Source organism: Meleagris gallopavo, chromosome 22 (genome assembly GCF_905368555.1).
Source record: "Meleagris gallopavo chromosome 22, MGAL_WU_HG_1.1, whole genome shotgun sequence".
Taxonomy (NCBI): domain Eukaryota; kingdom Metazoa; phylum Chordata; class Aves; order Galliformes; family Phasianidae; genus Meleagris; species Meleagris gallopavo.
The window spans coordinates 2,306,124-2,332,987 of NC_139425.1; the positions used below are offsets into that span (position 1 = coordinate 2,306,124).

Genomic DNA, 26,864 nt, shown 5'->3' on the forward strand with positions numbered 1-26,864 from the left:
CCTCTCCCACTTGCAGAAGGGGCAGCCGGTGGGGGCTGGCTGAGCCCTGGAATGTGGCAGGTTGCACAGGTAGGAATCAGTTGTGAAGGTTCAGGGATGTTTGCTGACAAACCAACCCCAGCTGGGAGCACCTGGCTGCCAAGACCAGCCTGGGCGGACATGCAAGTGTAGAGTGAATATATATCCCCTCCTGGTGTTGGCTCCCTGCTTTATTTAAGGCAGGGATCCCGTCTGCCTTCCTGCTGGCTGCAGTGTGTGGGGGCAGCACTGCTTTTCCCTGCAACAGCTGACCCACAGCGACAGCACAGCTCCTCCATTACCCAGAGCAAGGGCAAACCACCACCAGCATGGAGCTGAGCCCTGGGGTACCTGCTCCTTGCAGAGCAGGGACAGATCATGTCCCTGTGTGCCACGCAGCCCATTTCCAGAGCACTGCATCGGCTGCTCCGTGCTGCAAAAATAACTGCTGTGTCCCGGGGATGAGTCACAGTGCAGCTGAAGGGCTTCCCCGCTTCTATTTTGGATTGCTGGGGAAGGAGCTGAGAGCTCGTGTAGGAGTTCTCATTTCTGACAAGCACAAGGGATGCAGTGAGCGTGGCTCCTCAGCCCTGCAGGGTGGGAGGGAGTAAGGTGGGAGGCAGCCCGGCTCTGCCCCAATATGGGACAGCCGAGGAGCTGTGCACTCTGCGTCGTGCCAGGATCCAGTACTTCACCTCCTGAAGCCCATTTGCATTTCTGCAGAAAGCAAACACTGTGGGGAGGTGAAACAGCATCATTTATGCATGAGGCACCACGAGGCGCTCCATTGACTCGCGCCCAGCCGTGTTGTTGTGCTCTGCTCTGCCCAGGCAGCACAGCTGAGGGGACCCCACACCCAGGGGAGGGTCCACAAGGGACCCCACACCCAGGGGAGGTATTATGGGGTCCTCTGCTGAATCCCTGCAGCCTTTCTCAGAGCTCCCGCCTCCTCTGGACATACGCTGGCTGTGCCAGTCCGTGGCTGTGGCACCCAGAGCTGCTGTGGGGCAACTGGGGCTGCACTGGGACTTCACTGGGACCAAAGCGGGGTGGTACTTAGCCAACTGGGGCTGCATTATGGACACACTGGGACCACACTGGGGCTGCATTATGGGCTCCCTGGGACCGCTCTGAGGTTATACTGAGCCAACTGTGGCCGCACTAGGGTGACTGGAGCTGCCCTGAGCCCTCACTGCGACACTGGGGCCATACTGAGCCAACTGAGGCTGCATCAGGGACACGCGGAGCCAACCGAGGCCTGACTGGGCCAACTGGAACTGCACCGCGGCCGCACCGAACCGGCCGGACCCGCGTTGGGCTAAGTGCGGCCTCGCGGCAACACCGCGGCCACCCACGGCCGACGCCGAGGCGACCGCCGCGTTCCCCACAGTACCGCCCCGCCCCGCCTCTTTCCTCTCCGCCAATCACAGGCGCGATTCTGAGATGCCAATCAACGAGCGCGACCAATCGAAGCGCCGCGGGGGCGGGCTTTGCGCCGAGGCAAAGTTGCCGGGCGGCTGCGGGACCGCTCGGTGAGGGCAGGCGGGAGTGCGCCACTCCTGTGGTACTGTGGTGCGGGCACCGCGCCGGGAGGGCACCGCACCGCACCGCACCGCGCCTCGCGGGCGGGCGGGCAGCGGGCCGGCCATGATGGCATGCGCCGAGCTGCTGGCCGTGTGCCTGCTGCCGGCCAAGCTCGGCCCCGAGCCCCGCCGCGAGCCGCTGCCCATCTTCCACGACGTGAGTGCCGCGCGGGGCCCGGAGCTGGACGCGGGGGCAGCGTCGGGTGGGCGCCGGCGGGACGGGAGCCGGGCGGGGTGAGCCGCGGCCTTGGGACGAGCGGTGCTGAGCGAGCGCTGCGCGCCGGGCTCCGGGGGCGGCCCCCGGTCTGGACGTGGCCCCGCTGCTCCCTGTGGGCGCGGATCGCGGATCCCGGCTGCCGCCTGGCCGACGGCCCTCGTGCGAGCAGCTGGCGGGGCTGCGGGTCCCCGTCCTGCCGCAGGGCTCGGGCTGCGCGGCTCTCCAGCCGGCATCGTTAACCGCACTGATGGCTTGGCTGAGGGAACGCGGGCTGTGGTGGTGACAGCTCGGCTCCTCTGGGCGGTCGCTTTGTCCCAGATCTATCCCTCGGAGTGTCGTAAAGACAATTAAAATGTGGAGTGTTAACGGAGCTACCAGCCGCTTCCCGGGTTCTCTCGGCTTCCCTCCCTCTCCCTCCGGGTTGCCGTGCTCCTGCCTCAACTCTGGATCTCTCCGGAACGGCTTGAATGCTTCCGAGGCCGGCTGGGTTCATGGAGCCCAGCTGTGTGCTTCCCTCCTCCCGCAGCCGGGCAGGCTCCACTCAGTCCCACACACCGCAGTGAGACCTGCAGCAATGGGAGCGTGTGAGCACAGCATGAACCCTGGGCATCGATCGCCCCTTGTGTTGACATCTCTGCCATGGGCACCTCCAGGTGCTAGGAGGATGTGAGCCTGCTTTTTCCCCTAAGGCTGCAGAGACGTTGCTGGAGGACTGTGGCTCTCTGGGCACATCTGGACATGGTGGCACTGCCAGGAAGCTGAGCTGTGGGCTGGCAGTAGGTTGGGAGGCTGGGAGCAGCACTGTTGGATTCCTCTCTAATGTGTGTGATGGAGAGGGCTCCTGAGCAGCCCAGGTGCTTTTATTAATGAGAGATGGAGAGGAAAAGAAGATAAGGAAAGCAGAGAGGGATAAGGGAGATGAGAGGGAGAACAGTGGGATCTGCCTGCTTGTGGCAAGTTGTGCCAGGCTGACTCTGAAGAGCCAGGTCACCTCTCCTGCCCTGATTCACCCCTGTTAGAAGTCACCAGTGTTTTGGGGAGGTAAGAATGAGGGCTCTGCCTGCAGTGCTTCAGCGTGCATTCTGTGTGAACTGCAGCACTGCTGTTGCAGTTATTACTCTCCATATACATCTCAAGCCCCAGGGGTACTTGTCCCCCAGACTGGAGCCTAGGGCTCGCTTGCTTTCCATTCTGTATACCAGAGGTTTCAGAAAAGCTGTTTGCACAGCCAGCCTTGTGCATGGTCATACGCTGCGATGACCTGCCTGTTAGTTCCCTGGGTGATTGCCCCCACCTCGCAACCAGGGTGTCCCCTACTGAGTGCCTGGGAGCAGAGGTTGCCTCTAGCCCTGCAAGCAGGATGGGCCCTGTAATGTCCTTCTTTTCCAGGGCTCAAGGGGCTTAATCCCAAAATAAAAGTAGGCTCAGGTCTTCCTGCATTGTTCTTTCTATCACTGCAGGCACTGAGCAGGACCGTGGCCCCTTATGGCTTAAGCCTGAGAGCCAGGAGAAGGGACATGTCTCTCTCATGCTTGAGGCAGTGTCCCTGTGTTTCTGGAATTGCCCAGCAACGTGAATGCATGTGAGGATGGAGGTAGGGCTCTCCAGTTGCCAACCCTGACCTGTTTCTGTTCTCAGGCTGAGGGCAGGTGGGATGAGGAACCTCGCTGTCCCCAGCATCGCACAACCTCAGGGGATGTTGCCTTTCCTTCACAGGGCTCTTGCAGCTCCATTTCCTCACTAAGATGATCTTCAGACAGTTCTGCTGCATACACAGGCAGAGCTTTTCTGACTTGTTGCTGGAGCGGAGGCTTCTGTATGTGAGTGAAAAGCATCTCCTTGCTATGAATCCAGGATAAATGCCCCCAGGTTAAGGACCTGTTGCCTTCCCAGCCCCGTGGCATCCTCCCCAAAGCTCTGCCCTCCCTCCTAGCCTGCAGGCAGACTACAGTGAGCCAGGACAGCCTAGGAGAAGGAAAAGTGTGGCCTCCCTTGATTCTGAGTTAAGTAATACCTGGGTGACACTGGCCGTGTTTTGGGGTGCGGGTGGGATGAGCTAGCTGGCCTCGGTGTTGGAAGGAAGTATAGCCCTGAAAGCCTGAGTGGAAGCAGATACAGAAGCAGACCCTTTCGCCTGGAGAAAGTTTTGCTTTAAAACCCAGAGAAATCCCCAGTGTGTGCAGACTGCAAGTTTCTGTACTTAGTTGGTAGCAAGAAAGCTTTGAAGTCTATCCTGAGAGTCCTAATGGGCACTCAGAGTGCCCTGCCCTATATTCATTTGAGGAAAGCAGCCTGGCGTGACCAGGAACGGCGTCTTGCAGGCAGTTACCTAATGCTGGGCAGCTCAGGGCAGTGCTGCAAAGGGTTTTGCTCAGAAGAGCATCCTCCTGTGAGATTTCCATACTTCTGGTATGGGCCGTGGGGATGGAGCAGGGAGCTCCCTGTAGGGACTGGCTTCAAGAATGAGATTTCTCCAGGAAACTATTTCAGCTGTCTTTTTGTCTGAGCAAATGTCAGGAACATCTTTGTGGCTGTGCATGCAGGGCTGGCTATGGGCTGTATAGCAGAACCTCCAGCAAGCAGTGTGGGACAGAGCTGGGGTTGCAAGGGCAGCTTCATGGATGTATCTGCCAGCAGTGAGGAGCAGAGCTGCTCTAGGGCTGCTTTATCAGTGGTTTCTATTCTGCAGGTGCTCGGAAAAGAGCATAACAAAGCCTGCTTTCCCTTTGCCCTGCCCTCTTTCATTCCTGATCTTTCTTCAGACCTAAAAGAGATGGTTTAAAAAGAGGAAAATTGTGACACACACGGCTTGCTGTTGTCAGCTCTGCTAGGATGTGCTGGCCAAAAGCCTGTACTGTTCTGTCTGGCAAGATGTTCTCAGCCTTCAGCAATTGTGAAATTGTGCTGTTCCTCTCCAGAATCAGCCCAAGACCTTCAGACAGTTGTTGGTGAAAAGGGAGAGGGGGAAGCAATAAGAAAACCTGGCTTTCTCCTGGGCCCTGTGGTTTGAGACAAGATGCTTAACCAGAGCAGTGCTCAAACTGTGCTCTGGGACAGAATTAGTTACAGATGAATGAATTAATTATTAGTTACATTGCAGGGCTTCACGTGTCCGGGTGTCCTATACAGAAGAATTGTGAAGGGCTGTTACAACAGGCAGGGTGAGAGCTGCAGATGGTTGAAATGTTGGTGATGACGTGCAAAGCGCTGACATTATGGAGTGTTTTTTCTTAATGTTCTTTCATTTAAGAGACTTGAAAAATTAAACACTTTCCATCACAAGGCTGTAGCAAAGCTGCAGTAATGCCTTTTCTACCTTGTCTCCCTCTGCGTTCTCTAAAAGATGCTCTGTGCTAGTGCTGGACTTGCTTGGGCATCAGTGGTTGTGCTGAGAGCTTTGTGCAGTGGAGAGAAATGGTTTTAAGCGTTTGCAAAGGGAAATCTCCCACCAGGCAGTCTGTGCACGCTGTCCTCCTGAGCCCCGGCGGTGTGGGCTGCCCCACAGCTCCTGCAGGGCCGGAGGTCCCCTATGGTGGCTGGGGAGGGCTGGCAGCTGCTTTGCTCGCTGCTTTCCCTGCCACTGCTCTCAACCTTGCCTTGTTTTCCCTTTCAGATTTTCCGGCGAGCGGACAAGAACGGTGAGTGCTTTGTTCTGCTGCCTCCTCCCCCTCTCAGCCCTGGGTAAAGCTGTAGCCCTTCCTCACTGAGAGGTTCGCTGGAAGAGCGAAGGACAAGGACAGGCAGCTCTCTGCCTGGAAGGAAATTGCTTTTCTGCTTTGCCTGGAGGTGAAGGCACCGGCCAGGGACTGGGAAAGCAGTTTTCCCAAACTCAGCGTGGCCTGTGGGTCACCCAGCACGGGGCTGTGGGTGCTGAGATGTCACCACCTGCACCACTGCTGCACGACGGCAGTGCGATGGGAGGCAGAGCAGGGCTGGCCAGGATCCGTCAGGCTTTTTCTCTATCCCTTGCGGCACTGACTCTGCCCTCTGTTTGGGTGACTCTGCTCTTCAACCCCACCAGAGCCCCTCATGTCTCAGTGTTAGGCTGGAGTTATATTTGGCACCCTTAAACCAAGAAGTTCAATGCCACGAGTGGCTTTTACAAGCCTTCCTCCCACCTTGGCTCTTCTCTTTCTTGGTAGATTGCAGGTTCCAGAAGCCACCTTTGTCACAGATCAAAATGCAGCCCAGGAGCATCAGTTCCCTATAGATTGGAAAGAGAGAGCTCATGAGTCAAAGAAAAGATTTTCTTTCATAGAAATCTGATACCATCCTCATTGTGACACTTATAATAGGCTCTGTACTGAGGAGAACTGAATGGAAAGCCAGCCTAGAAACTTATTTAAGTGTAGTTTCAATAAATTTCTGAAAATGTTACAAAAGGTCTTTTGGAAGGATCAGGGTAGCTGAAATTCCCACCTAGCAGCACTTGCCCTGCTTGCCAACCCTGCTAGGTATCTGATGGGGTTGCTCTGACTGATGGGATGTGCTTTCAATGAGATCTTCACTCTAATTATCATGCACAACACGCCCAGCTATCCCACGCTTCTGTAAAGAGGCTGCTGAGAGGATTGCTGGGGCTTGTATGCTTCTTTCTGCAGATATATAATTATTCTTCCCTTTTGTTTAAATGCAGATGATGGGAAACTGTCATTTGAGGAGTTCAAGAACTATTTTGCCGATGGAATCCTCAGCTCGGAGGAGCTGTGGGAGTTGTTCAGTGGCATTGACAGGCGTCATTCAGAGTAAGTACCATGGTGGTGCAGAGGAGAGGAGATGAAGGAGGATATGAAACTGCTTGGCTGTAGATGGAGGACATTTGGAGGCGGGTGCAATAAATAGTCAGGGCGAGATAAACCTAACTCTTGTGACACGCAGATGTTAAAATCCATTAAACACCGACTATGAGCAGCACTGGTGATGAGAGAAGCCAGATTTTCTGAGATCGGGCACTATCAGATTTACTTTAGCACCATAAGAGCAAGCATCCATTTAAAATTACATTATGTTGGTTTGAAAAATGTCTTCCAGAAATACGCAGCTCGACAGAGCAGGTTGTGTATCTGCAGGAGGAGCATGTGGTGATGTGAGGACGATGAACACAGGGTGACTGCTGACACAGGGAGCTGATTTTTCACTTATGTAAGAACTTTCCACCAGAAATGGGCCTCATGAGTGTCAGTATAACTGTGAATTTAGGTCAGCACTTAACTCTGGGCTCCTGTAGGTTGGAGCTACCTAGGGAGATCAGCTGGGCTTTGCTGGGTTTGTCGTGCCACTGACAGCAAATTCTGAGCAGTCCCTGCCTGCGAGTCCCTGAGCTATCCACCCTGAGTTGGGTGAGTGGAGTGATTGATTCTGACCAAGGTTGGTGGGTTAGGTGATGCTCTTGATGTAGTGATAGGGCAAAGAAGTGGGCTGATGCCTCTGCAGCCCCTCGTGCCTCTTTCTGTGGTATGTATCAATCTGGACAGCTGCTGAGGAGGTGTGGTACCATTTGTGTGAGGGCTGGAGGGCATCTTCTTCCAGTGACTGCTTGCTGCTGTGTGCAAAGTCAGATGGGCTGGCTGGATGAGGGCAGCAGGAGGTGACCTGCAGGTGCCTCCTTAGTCTCTTTGGGAACGCAGGGATGTAGCAGGGAGCTGTTGCCTTTCTGTGCTCCTTCCACTGATCCTTCATTTGGGGTGATGTTGGAGTCATCACCAATGCAGTACCACTGGAAAACAGATTACAGCAGAACAAAGGGCTTTATCTGACTGGCAGCGATCTCTTGGTTTACCATTGCTTTCAAGATGGGTTTCCTGTTGTCCCGGGCAGCAGCTCCACCAAACCTCAGCCCTTCTGCCTATGGAAGAGGCAGGATGCTGTGCTGGGCCCCTCCAAACTGCCCGATGCCCCCCTGGCTCTGCAGGCCCCATTTCCCAGGGCAGCATGCCTGCTCTGAGAGTCGTGTGTGGCCTTGGCTGCTGCAGTGCTCTCTGGAAATTGTCACCTGTAATGACAGCGTGGTAGCTATGACAACATGGTGTTTGCAGCACTGAGCTGGTGACATCTATTAGCAGGGCGTGACCATTGTGTGTTTGATCTCTTTCTGCCATGAAGACCAAAAGGGACCTTGCAGACAAAGTTAGTTTCCAAATTTTTGCATTCACTAACTTCAAGGAAGCACAGGAGACCCCTTGTCCTACAAGGATGCCCTCGGTTCTCCATGGGAAAATGGGACAGATGGGAAAGCCCAGCCCTGAGGGTGTTTCGGGAACATTCCCTGTTTCTGTCCCTGGCTGGGATGTGAGCCATGTGCACAGGGTTAGTTCTGGGACAGTGAGCACGTGGGAGAGGGATGGATTTGGGATTGTGGCAGCAAGAAAGCTGTACTTAATCTCTCCAACCTGATCGTTAGCTGGTGAAGGAGCAAGTGGCATCTCCAGGAGCAGGAGCCCGGTGCTCAGCTAATTGCCTGATTGGAGGCAACCAGTCCTTTACAAGCAGTGTGTTTGTCAGAGTGCCCTGATCCTGGCCTGTAGCTCTGTGCCTGCTGGGCTGAGGGCTTTCCAGGTAGCCTTGTCCCTGGTAATTCCTCCCTGGGGACTGCCACCTCCCTGAGGCCTCTCCCTGGGGCCAGCTCCACTGTTGCTGGCTTTGTGCACAGCCTTCCACGAGGCAGTGTCAGCTTTCAGTTGGTGTCACTCTAGGCTGGATTTGGCCTGGCAGTGAACCGTGGTGTTTGCTGTCACACAAGTGACACAGAAACCTTGTCCAGGGCAGGCAAGCAGGCTTGGCTCTGGGCAGCTTCAGGATGCATTAGATAGTTTATCGCTTCATTGACCTTGCCAGAGACTTCAGTTCAGAGATGTAACAGGGTTTGCTCTCTGTTTGCATAAAGTGAAACTGATAAATATGCACTGGCCTCTGCACAGACCTGCTTACCTGCTGCACAGTACAGGTGATGGAGAAATCAGTCAATATTTGGTGTACTGGACCACGGAAAGCTTCCCATGGCTCTGCATCTGGAGTCAGGCTTTCTGCATTTGTTCTTGGAGCATTCAGGGAAGGCTCCCACTTTGTGGAACTTCTGGCGCCTCTTCAGGGCTGTGCTTGTAGCCCTGCTGTCTCCTGGAGAAGAGCCAGACTGGACCAGACCAGGGCTCTGTCTCTCCCAGTATCTTTCTGCCACTGGTGTTGACAGAAGGGGCTTAACAAGACTGTATGGGAAGCACCTTTACCCTTCCAGCAGTCGCTAGTTCAGGACCTTCTTGACAACATCACCAGCTCCTGTTGTCCTCCACAAATCTAACTTGGTTTTGAAACCATTTAGACTTTCAGCTTCAGCCATGCAGGCTGAAAGTTAGCTCCACAGTTGAGCTGTGTAGCATAATGCTTCTTTCTCCAGCTTTTTTGATTCCTGATATCTGCCAATTTTGTGTGATATTCCATAGGTTATCATGAGAGGTATTCCGAGGCTGTCAGTGAAGCCTTCTCCCTGCAGATGCTGTGATTGCTTTGAGCTTCACAGGGGAAACATAAGCTTTTATACTGAGCAGAGCTTGTTCAGAGGTAGATGTTCAGCACCATCTGCTTGTGTCTGAAATCAAAGGTGGGCAGAGGCCTTCAGAGGTCAACCTGCTGCTGGTGTGCTTCTTGCATATGAATTCAGCATAAGCATGGTCAGCTCTGCAAGCACACCTGGCCTTCTCCTCTCATGTTCTATAGCTTTTCTGGCAGTGGGAAAGTTTCACTCTTAGTCCAGTTGGTGAATTTGGTCACGAGGATGCTGTGTTCATCAGGTCTGTGTTGAAAAGATTGTTTCATTGTCAGTGACAGCCTGACCCAAGAAAACACAGCAACAGAGATTTTTTTATACCCAGACATTATCTGTGTCTGGGTAATGGAGTGCTGCCCAGACACATACTGACTCTCTTTCATCACTGCCAGCCTGCATCTGCTCCCCTGGCTCACAAAGCTGACATCTGGGAAGATTAATATTTTAGAGGTCTCATGCATTATTTGTTCTCCTTCCAGAGAGCCCACAGCATCACACCCTCCTTTCCTCCCTTCCTCTCTGTCCTTCCTGTCTGCTTCTGCTCCACCTCTGGTGTCACCCTGTGCTCAGGCAGGACGCTGGTGGTGTTTGTTAGAGCTGCCTCTGTAAGGCTCAGCTCAGTTCTGAGCAGGTGGAATAAAGGCTGAGGGGTAACCCAACGTGTGTTTGCAGAATTGGAGGGAGGGATCCGATCAGAATACGTTTGTGAAAAACTTCTCATTCAACATGTTTGTTTGAGCGATTGTTTGAAGGTTTTCTGTTTCCCTACGAGACATTTTTAGTCTGTGTTTCTCATAGGTACTCCATTTTGGTTTTAAAATATCTCCTCACTCGAATTTTTTGGCATTTAGAAAATGTTTTGTAGTGAAACTGCATGCAGCTTTTGGCAATACCTCAGTCCAACAGCGAGGTTCACTGCTGCGTTTCACTTGTCAGAGTGCAGCACCAGAGATGGCACTGGAGCAGAAGAGATCGTGTCTCCCTTTGTACATTTTCATCCACCAAAACTTCTGATAGAGAAAACCAAATGTTTCTGGGAGCAGTGGAAAAGCTCCATTGCTACAGAAGCGTCTTGGGAGGAACAGCATGCAGGTTGCTGCCAGAGCAGCCCTGTGCCTGTGCTCAGCTCAGACAGGTGGGTGGCAAGGGGTCCTTAGAGACCTACAGAGGTCCCCAACCCTGGAATTGTCCCCTCCTGAGCACGTCTGTATGGGATTGTCCTGCCCAAGTGGGCTGAGACCCAGCATGGGAGGTGTTTGGACAGAGCACTGAGGTGTGTGTGCTGTGAGCTCACTGCTCTGTGCGTGGATTGATGCAGTGTGCCCCGAAGTATCAGAAAGATCTCTCATACCTTTCTGTTCTGCATCACTTGGGAAAATCTAGAGGGGAAGAAAAGAGATCCAGCACATCCTCCTTTGTGTGGGAGGTAGCTGTCAAATCAGACTGACAGGAGCTTGGATGCAGTCTGTTGAGAGTTCTGATCTTGAGCCACGAGTGAAGGATTTGGGATCTCTGAAGGTCTGCTGACCTTTTATTTTTTAACATCTCTCAGGAAATTCCCTCAGGCCTCTGGTGCTGTGGAAGAACTGGTTGTGTCACATTGCCTCCTGTCTTTGCTCTGATGCTCACAGCATTCAACTCTGGAGAGTGACTGCGACTCTAAAGAGCGCAGCTAAAGGTTTGGAACCAGATCTGTGATCACAGCAGAGGTTTCCAATGTGAACGTTAAATGATTAAAAAAAAAAAAAAAATTCCCATCTGCTTTGCTGAAGCTGATTGATGTTTTCTTGCATCAGTTCCAGGCGCGTTCTGACAAAATCCTGAAAACATAATGATGACAAGATCCTCCATCATCAGTTCAAGCTTAATTACCATTAATCAGAGGTTTGAATGTAGTCAAAATACAGCTATGTGGAAATGTGGAGAGCCTCAGAATAAGTGCCTCGGAGACAGAGGATGCCTGTCCTGCAGTGATAAGAGGAGGTGTCAGAGGGAGGAGCTATTGGTACTGCACTGTCTTTTTTTACCCTTTTCTTATTGCGCTCTGTCTCTTCTCACCATGCAGTGCTGTGCTCTAGCAGCTGGTGTTTCAGTGCTGACATGGGAAGAACCAAGTGTGATTTTGCACTTTTGCAAGGCAGGGGCAGTGCAGGTGCAGGACCTGGGAAGCAGAGGCCATACAGAGTTTGCCCACTTGGTTTGCTAACTTGGGTCCACGTTTCCTCTTTTGTGTTACTCATCTCTTGGATGGGAACCAGTGGCTGCAGTTATTCCTCTGGAGCACAGGTTACACAAGCTGTGCCATGGATGCTGCAGTGCCCAATCTCTGTGTCAGTGCAGCACAAGGGACTTCCTGCAGCTCTGCAGGTTCCAGACAGCTTTCAGAAACTTGTAGAGAAAAATAGGAAGGAGCAAGATATTTTTTTACAATTTAAATTTGTGCTTCAAACCCCAGTCAACTTGGCAGAGCTGTGGGGGGATGCATGGAGCTTCTTAGAGGTGGGATCAGTAAAGCTTGACAGAGAGGAGTTGGCAGGTGAAGGGGCATTGGTTCTGTTGATTATCTGTATCTCAGGGGAAATGCTATTTTTATCAACTCTGAAAACTATCTGCAGTGCCTGGACTGTGGTCCAAAGCTCTGTCTTAATCAACTCCTGCAGTGGTGTAATGTGGATGAACCAAATCACATCCCAGCACTGCCTCCACTGCTTAAGTAATACCTGATGCAAGTAACTAAATGCAGGGGCTGCAGTCCCGCTGCCAGGGGCTTCTTACTCCCAAAGAGGTTTAGGGTTGGTTATGCAATTTCCATTTCATGACCTCAGTACTTGCTCTCCCAGTGTTCCTGCACCCTGAAATTGGGTTCTCCAGCAAACCCCAAGTGCAGGAGCATCCTGCTGAGTCCGTCCTCCCTGGCACGCTCACCTGCCACACTCCCAATGTTCCCCTGCCCATCTCTGTCTGCTGAGGCTGTGCAGGTTCTTGGGTCACGGGGGCCAGGTGACAGCCCAGGGCAGCCAGGGTCATGGGACTTTGCCAACCAACAGCCCCTGCTCTCTGCAGGGGGCTGCCCTTGTGTTCTTGGCTGTGAAGCAGCAACGTGCTGCAGTCTGCTGAGCTTTGCAGGTGTTGCTGGTCCAGGTGGGTTGATCTGCTTACAGCAGGAGCACTGACAAGGTGCTATGTTTCCCACGTAGAATGGGGAAATGTAAAATTGACATCTGTCAGCTCAAAAATGAGAGGCTTGGACATTGCTATTCCCACTGGGGTTTGCATGTTTTTGTAATTGGAAGCACTATGTGTTGTTAAAGTTCATGGAATCTTGACAGAAAGAGAGATGCAGAAACCAGCAGCAGTGCTGCAGCCACTTTTGTGCTGGGAGCCCAGCAAGCTCCAGGTATCACCAGTTACACGTGACAGCACTTAAGCATTTAAAATCATTTTTAATACTGTCTTCCACTTTTCCAATCAGATGGTGGTTTTTTTTTTGTGTTTTTTTTTTTTAAAAAAAAAGGCTGCAGACACTTGGGGGATTTTGAGACAGCAGAATTTCTTGAGGAGGCTGATTTGAATAAATGACATCCTGGGGCATTTTCCCTGGGAGCCATGCAGGTGATGTGAGGCATCACAAGCAGAGCTGCTTTGCAGCTTTGCTGCTTGAGTTATCTCCCAGTTCTGGGCACTGTCCAGCATTCTGCCCCAAAACTGTTAGGTATTTCTGGCTGTGTCCTCCTTCCTTTCCACCCCAGCAGTGCCTTTATTAGCAGGAAGAGGGAGGTTGGCCCTTCGTTTGCAGTGCTTGAGAGTGCTGTGACCAGGGGGCAGGGGCTGGGTGTGCAGAGCTGCGTTTGTAGGGTGACAGCTCTGGATTTAAGGTTTGGGGCTGTTTTGCCACAATCCTATTTGCAGTAGTGGGACTCTGTCCCTGCCTACCTGGGCATGTGATGGTTTTCCCACAGGACTCCTGCCTTGTCTGGCATCTGGTGGCAAGAAGGCTCAGGGAACTAACAAGCTTTTCAGTCTGGTTTTTTTTTTTTTTTTTTTTTTGGTTTGTTTGTTTGTTTTGTTTTTTTCTCCTTTATCATCTATTTGCTGTCTGCAGGTACCTTGTGTCTGTCAGCCTTACAGGAGCTGCTCCAGGGGCATATGTGGGACAGAGAGGACAGGAAGGGGACTGGTGTCACGTGGGAAGGACCTGAGCAGAGGCAATGCTCTTCACACCTTCCTGCTGCTGCAGGTGCTGAGCACAGCTTCTGAGCTTGTGTGGCGTTTTATCTTTCTAATACAGCCTTTAAAATGCACTGGAGGAGAGTAAATTCATTGGGGGCTCCAGACAAGACTTCAAGACCTCATTCACCACAACTGTTTCTCCCAAACCAGCCTCACCATCTAACAAAACTGTTTTTCTTGCAGCAATGTGGACACAGAGAAGCTGTGTGGTAAGTAGGCTGATCTTCTGTTCTGGAGGGGCTTTGTCTCTTGAGATCTGCAGGGGGTTTGTGCATCTGGGCTGGGCAGGCTGCGTGGCACTGATGGGTCCCTGTGTGTGGGTCCCAGCTGGCCGAGGGAGGGTGACAGAGGGTATCTGTGCTTTCCTCCAGGGATGAGGCAGTTGTCCCTGGGGCAGAAATGGGCTGTTCATCTGGTGCCAGGCAGGAGGTGTGATTGCTGGGTGGGAATGGGAATGCCCCATGCAGTGCTGGAAGCAGCTGGCACAAGGGGAGGCGAGGAAGGAGATGTTTTGGGAGCTCACTGTGTCTTCTCTCCCGCTTCAGATTATTTCTCAGCGTATCTTGGAGAGTACAGGAATGTGCTTTCTGCACTGGAAACGCTCAACTCTGCTGTCCTGGCAGCCATGGACAAAACCAAGCTGGTAAGGATGAGGCAGGAGGGTGGGTAACAGAAGTGGTGTTCTCATCATCTTGTTCAGCATTAAATGTGGGTTTCAGGGGCTGCAGATGTGGTACTACCCAGGTGTTACAGGTTACCTGCTGCAAAGAGGTTCAGTGTGGATGGGTTACTTGAGGGTGGATCCTGTGCCAGGCAGCTCAAGGTAGGGAAAGGGCCACTTCAGGAAGTTGCCAAATGTTCAGAAGGGAAAGAATGGTGAAATCCATTGAATTCTAGCTGAGTTCATCCCTGCTGTGAATGTCTTTCCTCTTCCTGCAGCTTATACTGAGGGGAAGCAGATCTGAGGCTGTTAATGAGGCTAAACAGCATCCTGCTTCGTCTGCCTTGCTGCCTGCATGTTGGAGAACAGGGGTCTGCAGCATGCAGTGCTGCAGCTGAACTGCAGCTGCAAGAGAGCAGTAGCAAATGCTGGAAGGGACCCTTCTGGGTATCAGCATCTTGTCTGCATCTGAGGAGTAAGAGGTGGTTTAGCTTTGTACCTGGGGCCATCACCAGGAAGGTGAGAAGGGAAAAAGAGGCAGTTCCCTTCTGGTCAGAGAAGCAAAGGGTCCTGCTGCCAGCTTCCCTGAGCAGCTCTCTGGAGTGTTTGTGTCTCTGTAAACACACGCATGATCTTGCCCTCTGTGCTTTCTTCTGGCCACATCCACCCTCAGTGGTGTCTCCCCATGCAATCTTACTAAATGCAAATCCAGAAGGAGAGAATGATTCATCTGGAGAGAGCTGTGCTTTATTTGACTTCTTTTCTTATTTATTTTAATAATGAATTCATTGTATATTCATGTATTTCTCCCAAGTACAGCACAATTACTGTCTGCTTCACAGCATTGGCATGATGTATTCATTCATTTAATAGTTTCTGGTGTAAACATCCCAGAGAGTTCCATTATAATTACATGTCGCTCTGCAGCCCTGTTCAGCACACACCTTGAACCACTCATTTTCTTAAATTAACTTCTCATTTTCCTTATCTCTTGCCCTTTTTCACTGGGTTTGAAGAAATAAAAAGCAACCTGTGCTGGCTTTGTTGTTGAAATTCTAAGGCCTTGGATGCAGCCTCTAGGAAATGGAGCTTGGCGGGGGTTTCTGGTGTCACAGGTTTTCCCTGGAAAAGGGAGGCAGGTGTTGAAACAGGTTTGTGTGTTTGTTTGTTTTTGCACCTGTAATGGCTCTGAGCAGAGCTGGAAGGAGGGCAGAGCATGTTGGTTGTACAGCACCTGGTCAAGGTGGAAGTGCTGGTGCTGCTGGGTGCTGCTCACGTCCTGCCCTGGGTGACACAGGAAGAAACCAGGGCTCATGTTGGAGCTGTGGGAAGTGTATCACTGCTAGAGGCTGGCAGAGATGATAAACGCTGCTTTCTTAACCTGCTACGACCTGAATGCCTTCCCATGTTTGTATTTCCAGATGGACTATTCTGGGGGTAATGGGTCTATTAGGGTTGGGTGGGAAGATTTTAGCCAGAACTCACAGCTGAGCCAGGGCAATGGGCAGAGAATGCAGGTTTCCCATGTGATGTCTGCCTGGTTTCTGTTGACTCAATCATCCCCTGTGCCCCTGTGGCTGAGGACTGAGAGTTCCACTTTGTCAGAGGAATGTCCCTGAGCTTAGTGAAACTTCTTCCTGTGGGTTTTGCAGGAGGTGCAGCAGTGCTGGGTGCTGAGCAGGCTGAAAGGTCCTGGCCTGCTGAAGTGGCCCTCACTGTGAAACTCTGCCTCCAGAGCAGGGCTGTGAGGTCGCCTTGGTGGAGGATTTTCAATAGCTGCCTGGTTTTCCCCAGGCTTTATGTAAGAGAGCTTCATGTGATGCTCGTGGAGGCAGTGTTACCCAGATGTATGGGAACTGTTGAGTCCCAGCCTGAAGCACTGATTGAGCACTTGGGGAAAGGACCTGGTCAGCCCTGGGAGCACAGGTGAAGGCAATTCAGCTGTGGGACCAGAAGGGGCGAAGCCTGGCTGCACCTCTCTTAGACCTCATTTGAGGGCTGACTGCCAGTGGGGAAGGATCTCTTTCTGGAGTTTTCCCTGTGAGCTGAGATCCTCTGAGAGAGGTGAGCAGTCCTTTTTCCTTCCCTTATAACACCTTTCTATTGCATTAGTCCCTCTGTCACTGCACCCCTTGTATCACCATTCCATCGTGTTGACCTTTCTGACTGTTATACCTGGACCAGCTAAAGGAAGAAGGGCATCTCTAATTTGGTCTGGGTCTCACCAGTGGAATCACAGCATCCCTTGGTTGTGAGTGTGATCTGACTCCAGTAGCTCCTTTCTTCTGCCTGAAGATTGCTACTCCTGTATCCTCCAGGCACTTGTTCCACAGCTGCAGGAAGCCTCAGGTAAATAAATATGAGCCCACTTTTCAAGATGGAAAACAGAGCATGGGATGCTTCGTTAACACAACAAAAAGTGGGAGACAGGCTGGGCTGCTCAGGCAGTGTTGGGCAGCGAGCTGCAGGGAGGGAAATACAGAAATCAAAGCTCAGAGGGAATGTGGTGCAGCCGTGCTGGAAGCTGTGGTGTGGTGGTGCCACTGAAAGCTGCCTTGGTGCATTGGCTCCCACCTCTGCACGCAGGACGCCTGGCACAGACGCAGTGTCTCCTGGCTGTGCCCTCAGGCACTCAGTGCCAGCAGTCACCTTGTAGGCTGCTGCAAAATGCTGCAGGAGCGTGGGAAATGGAAGCCAGGTTGGTCCTCGCTGTTGCTGTGACAGCAGTGACTGTAGGAAATAGCGTTTGTGTGGGCAGCAAACCTGCACCAGCTCCTTCTGCTTCGTCCTCAGTTGGCAGGAAAAGAAATGCTGGGTTCATGCATTCCCATCCCTCCTCTTTAGTAGAAATATGGTAAAGAATGACACCTGTTCAAGAAGAAAGTTGGTTTTTTTTTGTTTGGTTGTTTCCTAATATAATAGTTATGTATTTTTTAAAGTATAACTACTGGTAGCTGTACTATAATATATTAAATGTGCCTTATTCTATGGCTGAACTTTGCATTTGCAGTATAATAGTGTCAGAGTAGGATGCAAACAGTCTGATATCTCTAACAGGGATCCTGTTCTGCTAGAATCTTCTCATTCTCTAGCCTGCAAACGCTGCGAAGCAAGCTACAAATGCCCCTCCAAATCAGATGCTTTGATGTCTCCATTGGCAGGAATTGTGCGTTCACCTATTCCACTCTGTGTCCCAAGTTTAACCACCATCATAAGAAACAAATAAAACCTCTCAAAGCACAATTGCAGCAGTTCTTGGCAGCTTTGGGATTTTTGTTTGGGTCAGTAGAGCTGAGTACCACTCTGAAACCACAGTTCTTGTCTTGTGCTCACTGAGTTATTTCCTGCTTTCCAGGAGCCTTTGCTGTGAGCAAAAGCTGCTGTGTGCTCACTGAGATGCATTTTATTGAGGTTCCATTGACAGTGGGGTTTGAAGTGCTTATTGCAATACCCAACAAGAGGGTTTTTATTTTTACTTTTTGTTCCCTAATGCGAGCTGTGCAGCTGAATCAAAGTGAAAGTGTATTTTCAATCAATTGCCTCCCTGGTATGAGATCTTCCAAGGTGATGCAGAGGGGTGAGTTAGCATTTGATGTCTGCTGAAATGCCTCCTCTGAGCCCAGACATGAGATGCCCATCACTTGACGTGGGGCAGAGGGAACATTTTTCATTATAGAACCCCAAGAGGCTTTAGTGATGCCTGGCAGTTCCTCACTGTGCCTTCAATGTGCCCTGAGGCTTGGAGACTCCTCTGCTTTCTGCTGGATTCCTGAGAGCTCCGTAGGGCTCCTGAAGGATGGTTATTTCCACCCTTCCCTCTGTGTTCTCCCAGGGGCATGCTGTGTTTGAGCAAGACAGGAGGGAGCTGGCTTGTTGTGCACAGGGCACATCTGAAATGCTTGCAGTTGTACTGGGATCCTGTTTTGTCCATTTGGAGTGGTTGGAGGTACATAGTAAGAGATGGACACTGGAGCACAGTGGAAGTGTATGTTGGAGCCAGGTGGGCTCATCTCAGCTGCTGTGTAGCTGAGAGCTGTGGAGCAGACTGGAGCCTCCAGAAATGTCTGGCAGGAGCCTGAGCTCTCCTCTGAGAGTGTAGCTGGGTGGTGAGCTGGGAAGGGAAACCTGAGTCTGTCTCAGCACTGTGCACCTAGCATGGACATCCCAGGTGTGTCCCAGAGGTGCCCCAGCTCCCATTGCTGCTCTGGGCAGGGGGAATCACTTCCTCTGTCACAGACCTTGCAGTGAGGCTGGGGGCTCTGTTTTGTGCAGCTGTGCAGCCCCTTCTGAGTGAGCGTGGCTGAGGGTATGTGAGCTGCTGTCTGCAGGCAGCACACGGGGACAGAGCTGGGGCTCTGCTTCCTAAGGCCACACCACCATCAGCTGCTTCTCTGCCACCCTCTCACTCTGACAGGAAAGAGATTCATTTTGAGAGATGGATAAAAATCCATGCACAGTGGAGCTGCTGTGGTGAGAGTTGTCTGCTTGGACGGAGAGCAGCTGCGGCTGTCAGTGCCTGCTCTGCAGATGAACATCCTCTCCACTTTCAAGGCCAGGAGCTGGCATTGCACAGAGCTGCAGCCCTGTGAGGTGACAGCTGCAGGCAGAGCTGTTTCCAGCGTCAGGGTGAGTGTGTCTGCTTGGGTAATTACATTAATGACTTTGTTTCTGCTGCGTGGGACTGCTGGCTCTGTGCCTCCCCCTGCTCCTGGCGAGAGGCCTGGTGTGGCTGTGGGACGAGGTCTGTGCTTTGCACCACTTCTGACAGCAGCATTGGAAGGGTTACATCCGAGTGCTTTTATGCAGAGCTTTTGGAATTTGGGATCCTCGGTTCTTCTGTGTGTTGGAGAGAAACAGAATAGGAATTGGAAATATTTGACCTCAATAATGCAACCGCATCACTGGAATCTGTTTTGGAGAGGAGGGTTTGAGCTCACTGCCCAGAATGGGACTCACTCAGCTCCCTGAAGCACCAAACTACCTTTATACCAAAATCAGAGTGAGTTCAGTTTTCTGGTTTTCCCCACCTGTACTTCATACTCAGTGCTGGGCTGCTCTGTTGTTGTGGTCAGAGATCACCTCTTGCAGTACAAGCACTGTGTAGCCCTTCTCAGCTCATTCCTGGACGTGACATCCTGGGTGTGACTTCTCATGCAGACCTGTGGGGCCCTGCTGTGCTGGCAGGGAATCCAGGAAGGCTGGCTTTGCTGTGGTGCTCTGGGTGTGCACAACCTCCTGCCTGAAGCCTTTGGGCTTGGCCATGGAGCAGCTGGACCAGGCGATCCAAGCTCCCCTGAATTCACAGAGTGGGCGTATTGCAGTGATGTTGGATGGGCCCAGGAACAGCTTGGAGCACCAAGGGAAAGCAGTTCAGTTCTTTTGGAGCATTCAGATTTACTTTGGACTCCTGCAACAGGGCAGGAGCTGGGCCTTGATCATCTTCCTACAGGAGTGTTGGCTTCTGTGCAGCACTGGGACACTCCATCTGCCTGCTGGAGTATTCTGTGTGCATACTGGGGCCTTGTTGCTGGTACTTCTCCTTTCCCGTCCACGTGTGCTGGAAGGACATGAGTGATGCTGCCATCGAGCCTTCAACCCTTGCTGCCATGCTTCTGTTTGGAGCAGCCAGGAGCTCAACAGGCAGCTTGTGTTGGAGCGAGGTTTGCAGCACTGAGCACGTCTTCTTGGGAAAGCCAGGAAACATGGAGGAGTCCTCTGTCTGCATGGTGTTACCCACTGTGACTCTCTTGGTGTACTCAGGTACCTTCTAGAGACTCTGCAAGGCCAACAGGTGGAGCCCAGGGGAGCTTTGGTAGAGCAGCCTGAGCTTATTTAAGGGCCGTCCCCTTCCAGATATGTCTGTGGTTCCTCATGCAGAGCTGTGACATCTGACTGTTTCTCTCCCCTTTCCCACAGAGCTACGAGACCTCCTCCAAGATGGAGCAATTCCTGACCCGCTTCCTGCTGCGGGAGACCATGCACCAGCTGCAGTCCCTGCAGGGCTCACTCGAGTGTGCTGTGGACACCATGGAGGAGCAGGCAGGACGGGAGAGGTACTGGGTGCTTGCTGGGATGCGCTGTGCCCTGGCATCACCATGGGGTCACGGAGTGCTGGGACTTGGGGTGCTTCTGGGAGGGACCTGTTGGAGCTGCCCTTTGTGACCCCAGTGTGCAGTTGGCCCTGGGAAAGACTGACCCCAACTTCTCCTTTGCATTTTATTCTTTCAGAAAGGACATAAAGATATCAGAGACTTTGGTTGGCTTGAGGTCAGGGCGGCGATGTGGGCGCAGAGGACAGAAGAACATCTGTCTGTCTCCAACAGACCCCTACTCTGGGATGCTGACCACAGGTACAGCCATCCGGGGCCATGTCAGTGGATAAAGGTGTCTGCCCCCATCCTGCTACTGCCTGGACTGGGTGTGAGAGCAGTCTGCAGCAGGGTCTGGACTGCTGCACCCAGAAATTACAACCCAGACCATTGTGAGATTTTTGTATCTCTTGAGCAGCAGGAAGGGTTTCAGTACAAAAATCAGTTTCTTGGTCTATATCAGAGGTTTAGAAATTTCTGCGGTTTTCTGAGTCTTCAGCAAGCTTTTGTGGTGACATCTCTCTGCCTTCACCTCTGCAGGCGTTTGTGTGGAAGCTGACAGCCAGTGGATGGCAGAGATCTCCAGACTCCAGCAGCTCATTGAGAAATTGGAGTGCAAGGTGCGGGGGGCTGGGGGCTGCCCCACACCTCAGTGCCAGAGCAGCACTGGGACCTCTCCTCGTGCCAATAGCTGTGGCATTCAGCCCTGGCTTTGTTGCAGAGCTGCACCAATTCACCAGACTTTGACTTGTGAGTCAGTCTGGACCCACAGTGCCCCACAGATGTGTGTGTGTGTGTCACATCCCCTCGTCCCCAGGTATCTGAACGCCTCTGAGGTGGTGCTTATCTCACACCAAGCTGGGCTGGGCTGTGGGTGGCTGCTCATTTTGCTTTATTACAAAATTCTCAGCTAACAATGATTCTGTGAAATGCAGAGCCCACGCCTGGAGCCTCTGAAGGAGGAAGCAACGTGCAAAGGAAGAGATGAAGTAAGTGCCTGTCCTATTGCTTGTCTCTTGCAGTAATGCTGATGTGTGTGCAGATTTTTCTCTTTTGCACCTCTGTGCACTGAGACAGTCGCTGGCTTTGGTCCAGAGCTGTGCTTGTTGCCCAGGGCACATGCACCCAAGGCATGTGCAGCTTCTGGGTGTGTGTGGGTGTGTGTGCCTGTGATCAGCCCGAGGAGGGCAGCGCTCTGCGTGTGAGCACCCAAACCTCTCAGCTTTGTTCCAGGCCCTGTGGTTGGGGTGTCCCTTTCAGCTGGAGCAAGCACAGAGGGAAACGCAGCAGTCGTGGTGCCAGCCTGGCTCCTCTGCTGCCCTGTGCTTGCTGTCGGTGCACCATCCTGCTGCATGGAGGGAGGAGGGCAAGCATGGGGACGGCTCTGTTTGCGATGCTGCTGACTGCCTGTCCCCCCTGCAGAGCATCCTGGTGGCCAAGAGACAGATATCAGTGGCCAAGGGTGGCATCGAGGAGTTTCGCCAGGCACTCAGGTCCTACATGGAGGTCACCACGGCGCAGAGCAGCTGCCTGCAGTAAGTGTGGTGGGGGAAGGAGCAGGGCAGACCTCAGCCCTGTGTCAACACAGCACAGGGCTGTGCTGGGAGGTGAGAGGGGGTTATGCCAACCTGAATGATGGTGCCATACACCTGTAAGAGAGTGCAGCATTGAGAGACTTAAGAGGAAAGGAGAAGAGTCAGGGTAGAGCTCATGTCACAGCATTACTTCACGTAAAGCGTGTGTGCTGCTGGTGGGAAGCATCCTGACCTTCTAAAGCTGGCCCATGATGTAAGATCAAGGCTGTGCCCCAGCACTGCACCAGAGCTAAGGATGGAGCCCTGGGCCAGATGGAGGCACAGCTCAGTCACTGTGTCCCTGCAGATTGTGGCTGCTGCTGGAGAGTCTCCCTTTTCCCAGGGGAGGCTTCAGGCTGCTTCCAGAGGAAAACGTTTGTGCTGTACCCACTTAAGTGCCATTTTTCAGCTCTTCAGTTTGAACAGTACAAAACTGCGTTTCAGTGCAAGCAAAAGGAAGAAACTTGTTTTGACTTGTGGCAGAGAGAATGATGTGGTTGTTTGTTTTTTTTTTTTTTTTTTTAGACTTGATAGGCTTTTTCCTTGTAAGAACTCGTAAGATATTGGTGATAGGTGGATGGTTGGACTGGATGATCTTGAAGGTCTTTTCCAACCTTGGTGCTTCTGTGATTCTGTAACTGTTAGTGTGACACGGGAGCAGCACTATGGGCTCTCTGTGTGAGTGGGAAGCAGATGTGGAGGCTGAGAAGACCCTGCTCAGTGCTCCAGCACAGGGAACGTCAGAGTGCGGCGCAGCCCTTGCGCATGGCACAGCTCTGAGCTGCTGCCTGGGCATCCTTGGGTGTCCTTAGGCTTTGCTGCCCCGCCTTCCTTCCTGCAGCTTCCACAGTCCAATGCAGATTGTCCCGTGACTCTGCATTCCACTCCCTGAGAAATAATGAAACACCTCCGTGCTGCTCCTGGGCTGCTGCGAGGGTCACCCCAAAGGCATTTCAGCTCCTGGCTGTTGAACTGATGTGGTGGGGGTTCCCCTTGGCAGTCCCAGGTCGTGGCTGTGCTCTAGCATTGCTGCTGCTCTGACAGCTGGGTGGGTGCATGTGGGCAGAGCTGTGCCCTTGTTCCCCAGTGGCCCCAGCTCAGGTTGCTCCTGTCCCCGCAGCGTATCTGCCTGCAAGCTGACGGACGAGGCCTGCTTCATCCTCTACGAGTTCTGGCAAGATGCAGCTTCGTGGAGAAGGTCAGGGACTTTCCATGTGTTGGGGTGGGGCCAGGAACTCCTGCATATGCTGGAAAGGGATTCTCTTGGGATTCTGGGGGCCCTCACCAACCTGTCCTGCTCCCTTGGCTCCTTGTGTTCCCAGGACTGATGGCAGCAAAGGGGGGCTGAGCGCTCAGCTCGAGGTGTGGGAGTGGGGGTGGGAGCAGCAGTGCTCCGGGCAGTGTCAGTGCAGCCCTGTCCCCTGCCTGGCACAGAGCAGCGTGGGGCACGAGCAGGATGGACTCCTGGCCCTGACCCTGCACACTGTCCAACAGCCACCTGCAGTCCAGCCACAGCAAGACGTTCCAGCGGGCCACCATCAGCTTGCTGGAGTCCCCGGAGCTGCTGACCACGATGCTCTTCCCAGGTGAGTGGGGGCTCGATGAGGCTGGGCTGTGGATAGCAGCCTCCTACATATTGCTTCCAAATGTGCTGTGCAGCCTGGATTGCTGAGCAGATGAGAGCAGTTCCTGGTGGCACACAGACCTGCTATTGCCAGCCTGGCCCCTAGCTGGAGGTCACACTGACTGCCCACTGTGCTTCCCCCCATCCCAGAAAGCTGGCTGTAGAGATGTGCCCTCCTGGTTCAGTCCCAGGGGCTGTGTCTGAGCTTTGATTTTAAGGGTGCAGTGAGAGACCTGCAGAGGGGGGAGTTTGGAGGCAGCTCTGAGACCAAATTGCTCTCCATTTCACTATTTACCATGCAGGTGGTGCTGGTGCATCTGCAGGGGAGCCTCAGCTGCATCCCTGCTCCATCCCCTCCAACCCACCCCTCCCCTCAGCACCAAGTCCTGCCCTCCCTGCCTGCTTCCCCTGAGCCCTCCTTTTTCTCTTCCCAGCCTCGTGGTGGATAATGAACAACAACTGACCCGAGCAGCCGCTCTGGATGCTGCTGGCACGCAGAAGGACGCGAAGCCCCTGCCCTGCCACCGCCTGTGCTCATGTTTGTCACCTCTGCTCTCCCTCCTGCAGCCTCGGGGCTGCCTGCCTGGTGGCCCCAGTGTTGTTTCACCATTTTGCTCTTTTTGTGTGATTCATTTATTAATTTATTTACTCCTATCGGAGCTGGTGAGCGTGGCACCGGGTCCCCACGGTGCAGCTCCTGGCTCTATGCTGCTGCTGAGTGAACATAAACAGAACTGGCACCAGCAGAGTGCTGGCATGGAGAGCGTGTGGCTGTCACTGCATGCTGTGGGTCGGGAATGGCATGGTGAGGAGCCAGGACACTACAGTGGCTGTAACAGCACAACGATGGCTGTGTCCTCATGCTGCAGAGCCAGCAGAAACTGAGCTGCTGGGAGCAGTGTGAAGTGAGAGCCAGCATGGCACGGCCCTGCAGGGGAAGGGAGAATGTCACAGCTCCTGTCCTGCACCAGCACCACACCTCCTCTGCTCCTCACCTCTTTTCCCTGCTGGCTTACACCAGAGATGCTAATTTGAATGGTTCAACTCCATTCCCCCTTTGTAGTCATTAAAAGCCTGTGCAGGGCTGGGAGGCACAGAGGAGGCAGGGCAGGGGTTGGGATGCAGGGCTCTGCTCATCCCAGCCATGGAGGTGGGGGATGGCACTCGTGAGAGGGCAAAATGCAGCTTGGCCACAGCTGCTGAGCAGTGCTGGGGGGCAGTTGGGGCTGACCTGCAGCCAGCAGCTCCCTGGGCAGCCACAGACGTTTCCCCAGCCCTCATCAGTGCCTGACCTCCAGCCCTGCATGGCCACAGCCCCTCAACCCTACATTTTGTCCCCATGTTTCTGCCCCCAGCGGCAGATAGGGGAAGGCGCTGTGTGAGGAGTAGAGTCTTTTTATTGACTACTTTCGAGTAGAACAAACTAAATACATCTGTAACAGTTTGGGTTCCTTTATACAGTACATTAAATAAGTTATGCACAGGAATGAAGTAACAAATCCCTATTACAGAATTAAATGTCAAAAAAAAAAAAAAAAAGGAAAAATAGAAAACTCAGTCCCACAAGTCTGCCCATGTCCAAAGTTCACATGTATCGTTACGTGTTTAAAAAAAATAATAATTCTAATCATGACTGTTAGTATTGTACTCATTTACACTGGGGTTAATTTTAGTACACGGCCACCAAAGTTGCATGAGGACGATGGAAGACGATCTATGTACACGCGCAGGCAGCACTCGGCCCTCACACTGCAGGCCAGGGGCTGACCTGGCTGCTCCATGAGAACCGGGACACTTTGGGGCTTTATTTTGCAAGATAAAACCCTGCAGAGGCAGGGCTGAGCTGCAGAGCAGCTCCCACAGCAGCGTTCCCTACAGGCTGTGGTTGCCGCTCATCCCCAGCACGGCTGCACCGCTGCTAGCTGTGGGATCGCTCCTTACATCTCCATTATTCGCCTCCAATGGAAAAAGTGATGAAAAATAATTTGGGAATTACTTGCCTCATTGGGCTCCAACCCAGCGAGCACACCAAACCAGTCATGGAAACGCAGCTTTGTTGAACAGATGCTTTCCTCAATCCCACTTGTGCACAGCACAGCATGAGCTCAGTGCGGATGCACTCCCGATCCTCCCATTCCTGCACTGCTGACAGCACCGTGCTGGAGCACAGCCCTGTGCCCCCCAGCCCTGAGCAGCTTCTCCCCAGGCAGTGCTGGCTGCCGGGAGCTGAGGGGGGCAGTTCGGGAGCTGAGCCCCATGGCTTCAAGGTCGGGCTCAGGGGCAGGAACTGTGGGGGAACGGCAGGCTGTGACTGCACCCAGCACTCATACTGCAACCTCGCTGGTTGAAAGCAGTAGTAACTCCCAAACCAACAACTTCCACGCAACAAACCAATGCTTCCTGCACAGCAAATATCTGCACCCAGATGGAAAGGGCAGTAATCACCTGTGACGGATTCAGATTTGGTCTGCAAGCATTCAAAGGTCCAACATCAGACCCAACACTGCTGCCTGGCGTGGCATAGAGGGACTCAGCGCAGCCCCTGGAGTGGAGCTGTGCCCCCACTGCTGCCCCCACCCCCAGGGTGATCCTGTCCTTATCACTGCACAGCAGGACGGGATGCTCCTGCTGGGACAGCAGCCCCGGTGGGGCAGAGCATCATGCAGCACTGGGAGCAGGGTAACAACAGACAGATGCACCTGGGGCTGAATACAGAGGGCTTTGGACACCCCAAGGGAGGAGCTCACGTGTCTGAGCCAAGGACCAGGGCTCTGTGTGCTCAGCACTCCTGCCTGCAGCCCCGTCTCCTTCGCAGCGATGGGTGCGGAGACGCTGTGGGTGCGTGGGCTGCAGCTCTGTGCACCGAGCGAGGCAGGAGGGGCGGCAAAGCTTCCAACAGAGGTGGCCTGGGTTTGTCCATCGCGTCAACTGATCCGAGTTCCTGTGGCTTTTATTTTCCAACTTCAAAAACCAAAACACCACCAGGACAACGAATGAAACGGGCTGAACCCAAAGTTCCCCTTTAGAGTCCGTTCGTGTCTATCGCCGTCACAGATGCGGGCGTGGAGGAGCGGGAGGTGGCCGCCGAGCTCTTCTCCATGCTGGGGCTGGGCACGCCGTCCATGGCCTTGGCCGAGCGCCCTGCAGGCAGCGCCAGCCCCTTGCCGTGGCCATGCAGGCTCTGCCCGCAGATGCGGTGGTGCCGCTCCCAGTCCTTGTGCTGGCAGAAGGAGCCGCAGTAGCGCGCGATGTTGCAGCCGCTGCACGTCTCGCTGGCCTTGCGTCCGCAGTTCCAGCAGCTCTGAAAGGAAACAGACGTCGTGCTTTG

At 53.1% G+C, this 26,864-nt stretch overlaps 2 protein-coding genes across 6 annotated transcripts in view; one reads left to right on the plus strand and one right to left on the minus strand.

The window, feature by feature from the left end:
• The first annotated feature begins 1,489 nt into the window (after positions 1-1,489).
• On the plus strand, positions 1,490-25,163 carry NECAB3 (N-terminal EF-hand calcium binding protein 3). The gene is made up of 13 exons (XM_085241479.1): positions 1,490-1,758; positions 5,432-5,456; positions 6,455-6,563; positions 13,772-13,797; positions 14,134-14,231; positions 20,166-20,302; positions 20,478-20,599; positions 20,879-20,958; positions 21,274-21,327; positions 21,761-21,873; positions 23,033-23,110; positions 23,407-23,498; positions 23,971-25,163. The coding sequence occupies exons 1-13, from the start codon at positions 1,666-1,668 to the stop codon at positions 23,997-23,999; spliced, it is 1,056 nt and encodes a 351-aa protein (XP_085097605.1). The 5' UTR covers positions 1,490-1,665; the 3' UTR covers positions 24,000-25,163.
• CBFA2T2 (CBFA2/RUNX1 partner transcriptional co-repressor 2) overlaps positions 24,916-26,864 on the minus strand; it is a 52,182-nt gene continuing 50,233 nt past the window's right edge. For all 5 annotated transcript variants that reach the window (XM_085241476.1, XM_085241478.1, XM_085241477.1 and 2 more), the window contains one exon: positions 24,916-26,837. In XM_085241476.1, the coding sequence (XP_085097602.1) occupies positions 26,559-26,837 (279 nt within the window). In that variant the 3' untranslated portion in view covers positions 24,916-26,558. The remainder of the gene's footprint in view (positions 26,838-26,864) is intronic.

Coding starts and splice junctions, on each gene's coding strand:
- NECAB3 (XM_085241479.1), top strand. CDS start 1,666: ATGATGGCATGCGCCGAGCTGCTGGCCGTGTGCCTGCTGCCGGCCAAG. Junction 6,564..13,771: donor ATTGACAGGCGTCATTCAGA/GTAAGTACCATG, acceptor TTTTTCTTGCAG/CAATGTGGACACAGAGAAGC. Junction 20,600..20,878: donor CTCTGGGATGCTGACCACAG/GTACAGCCATCC, acceptor TCACCTCTGCAG/GCGTTTGTGTGGAAGCTGAC.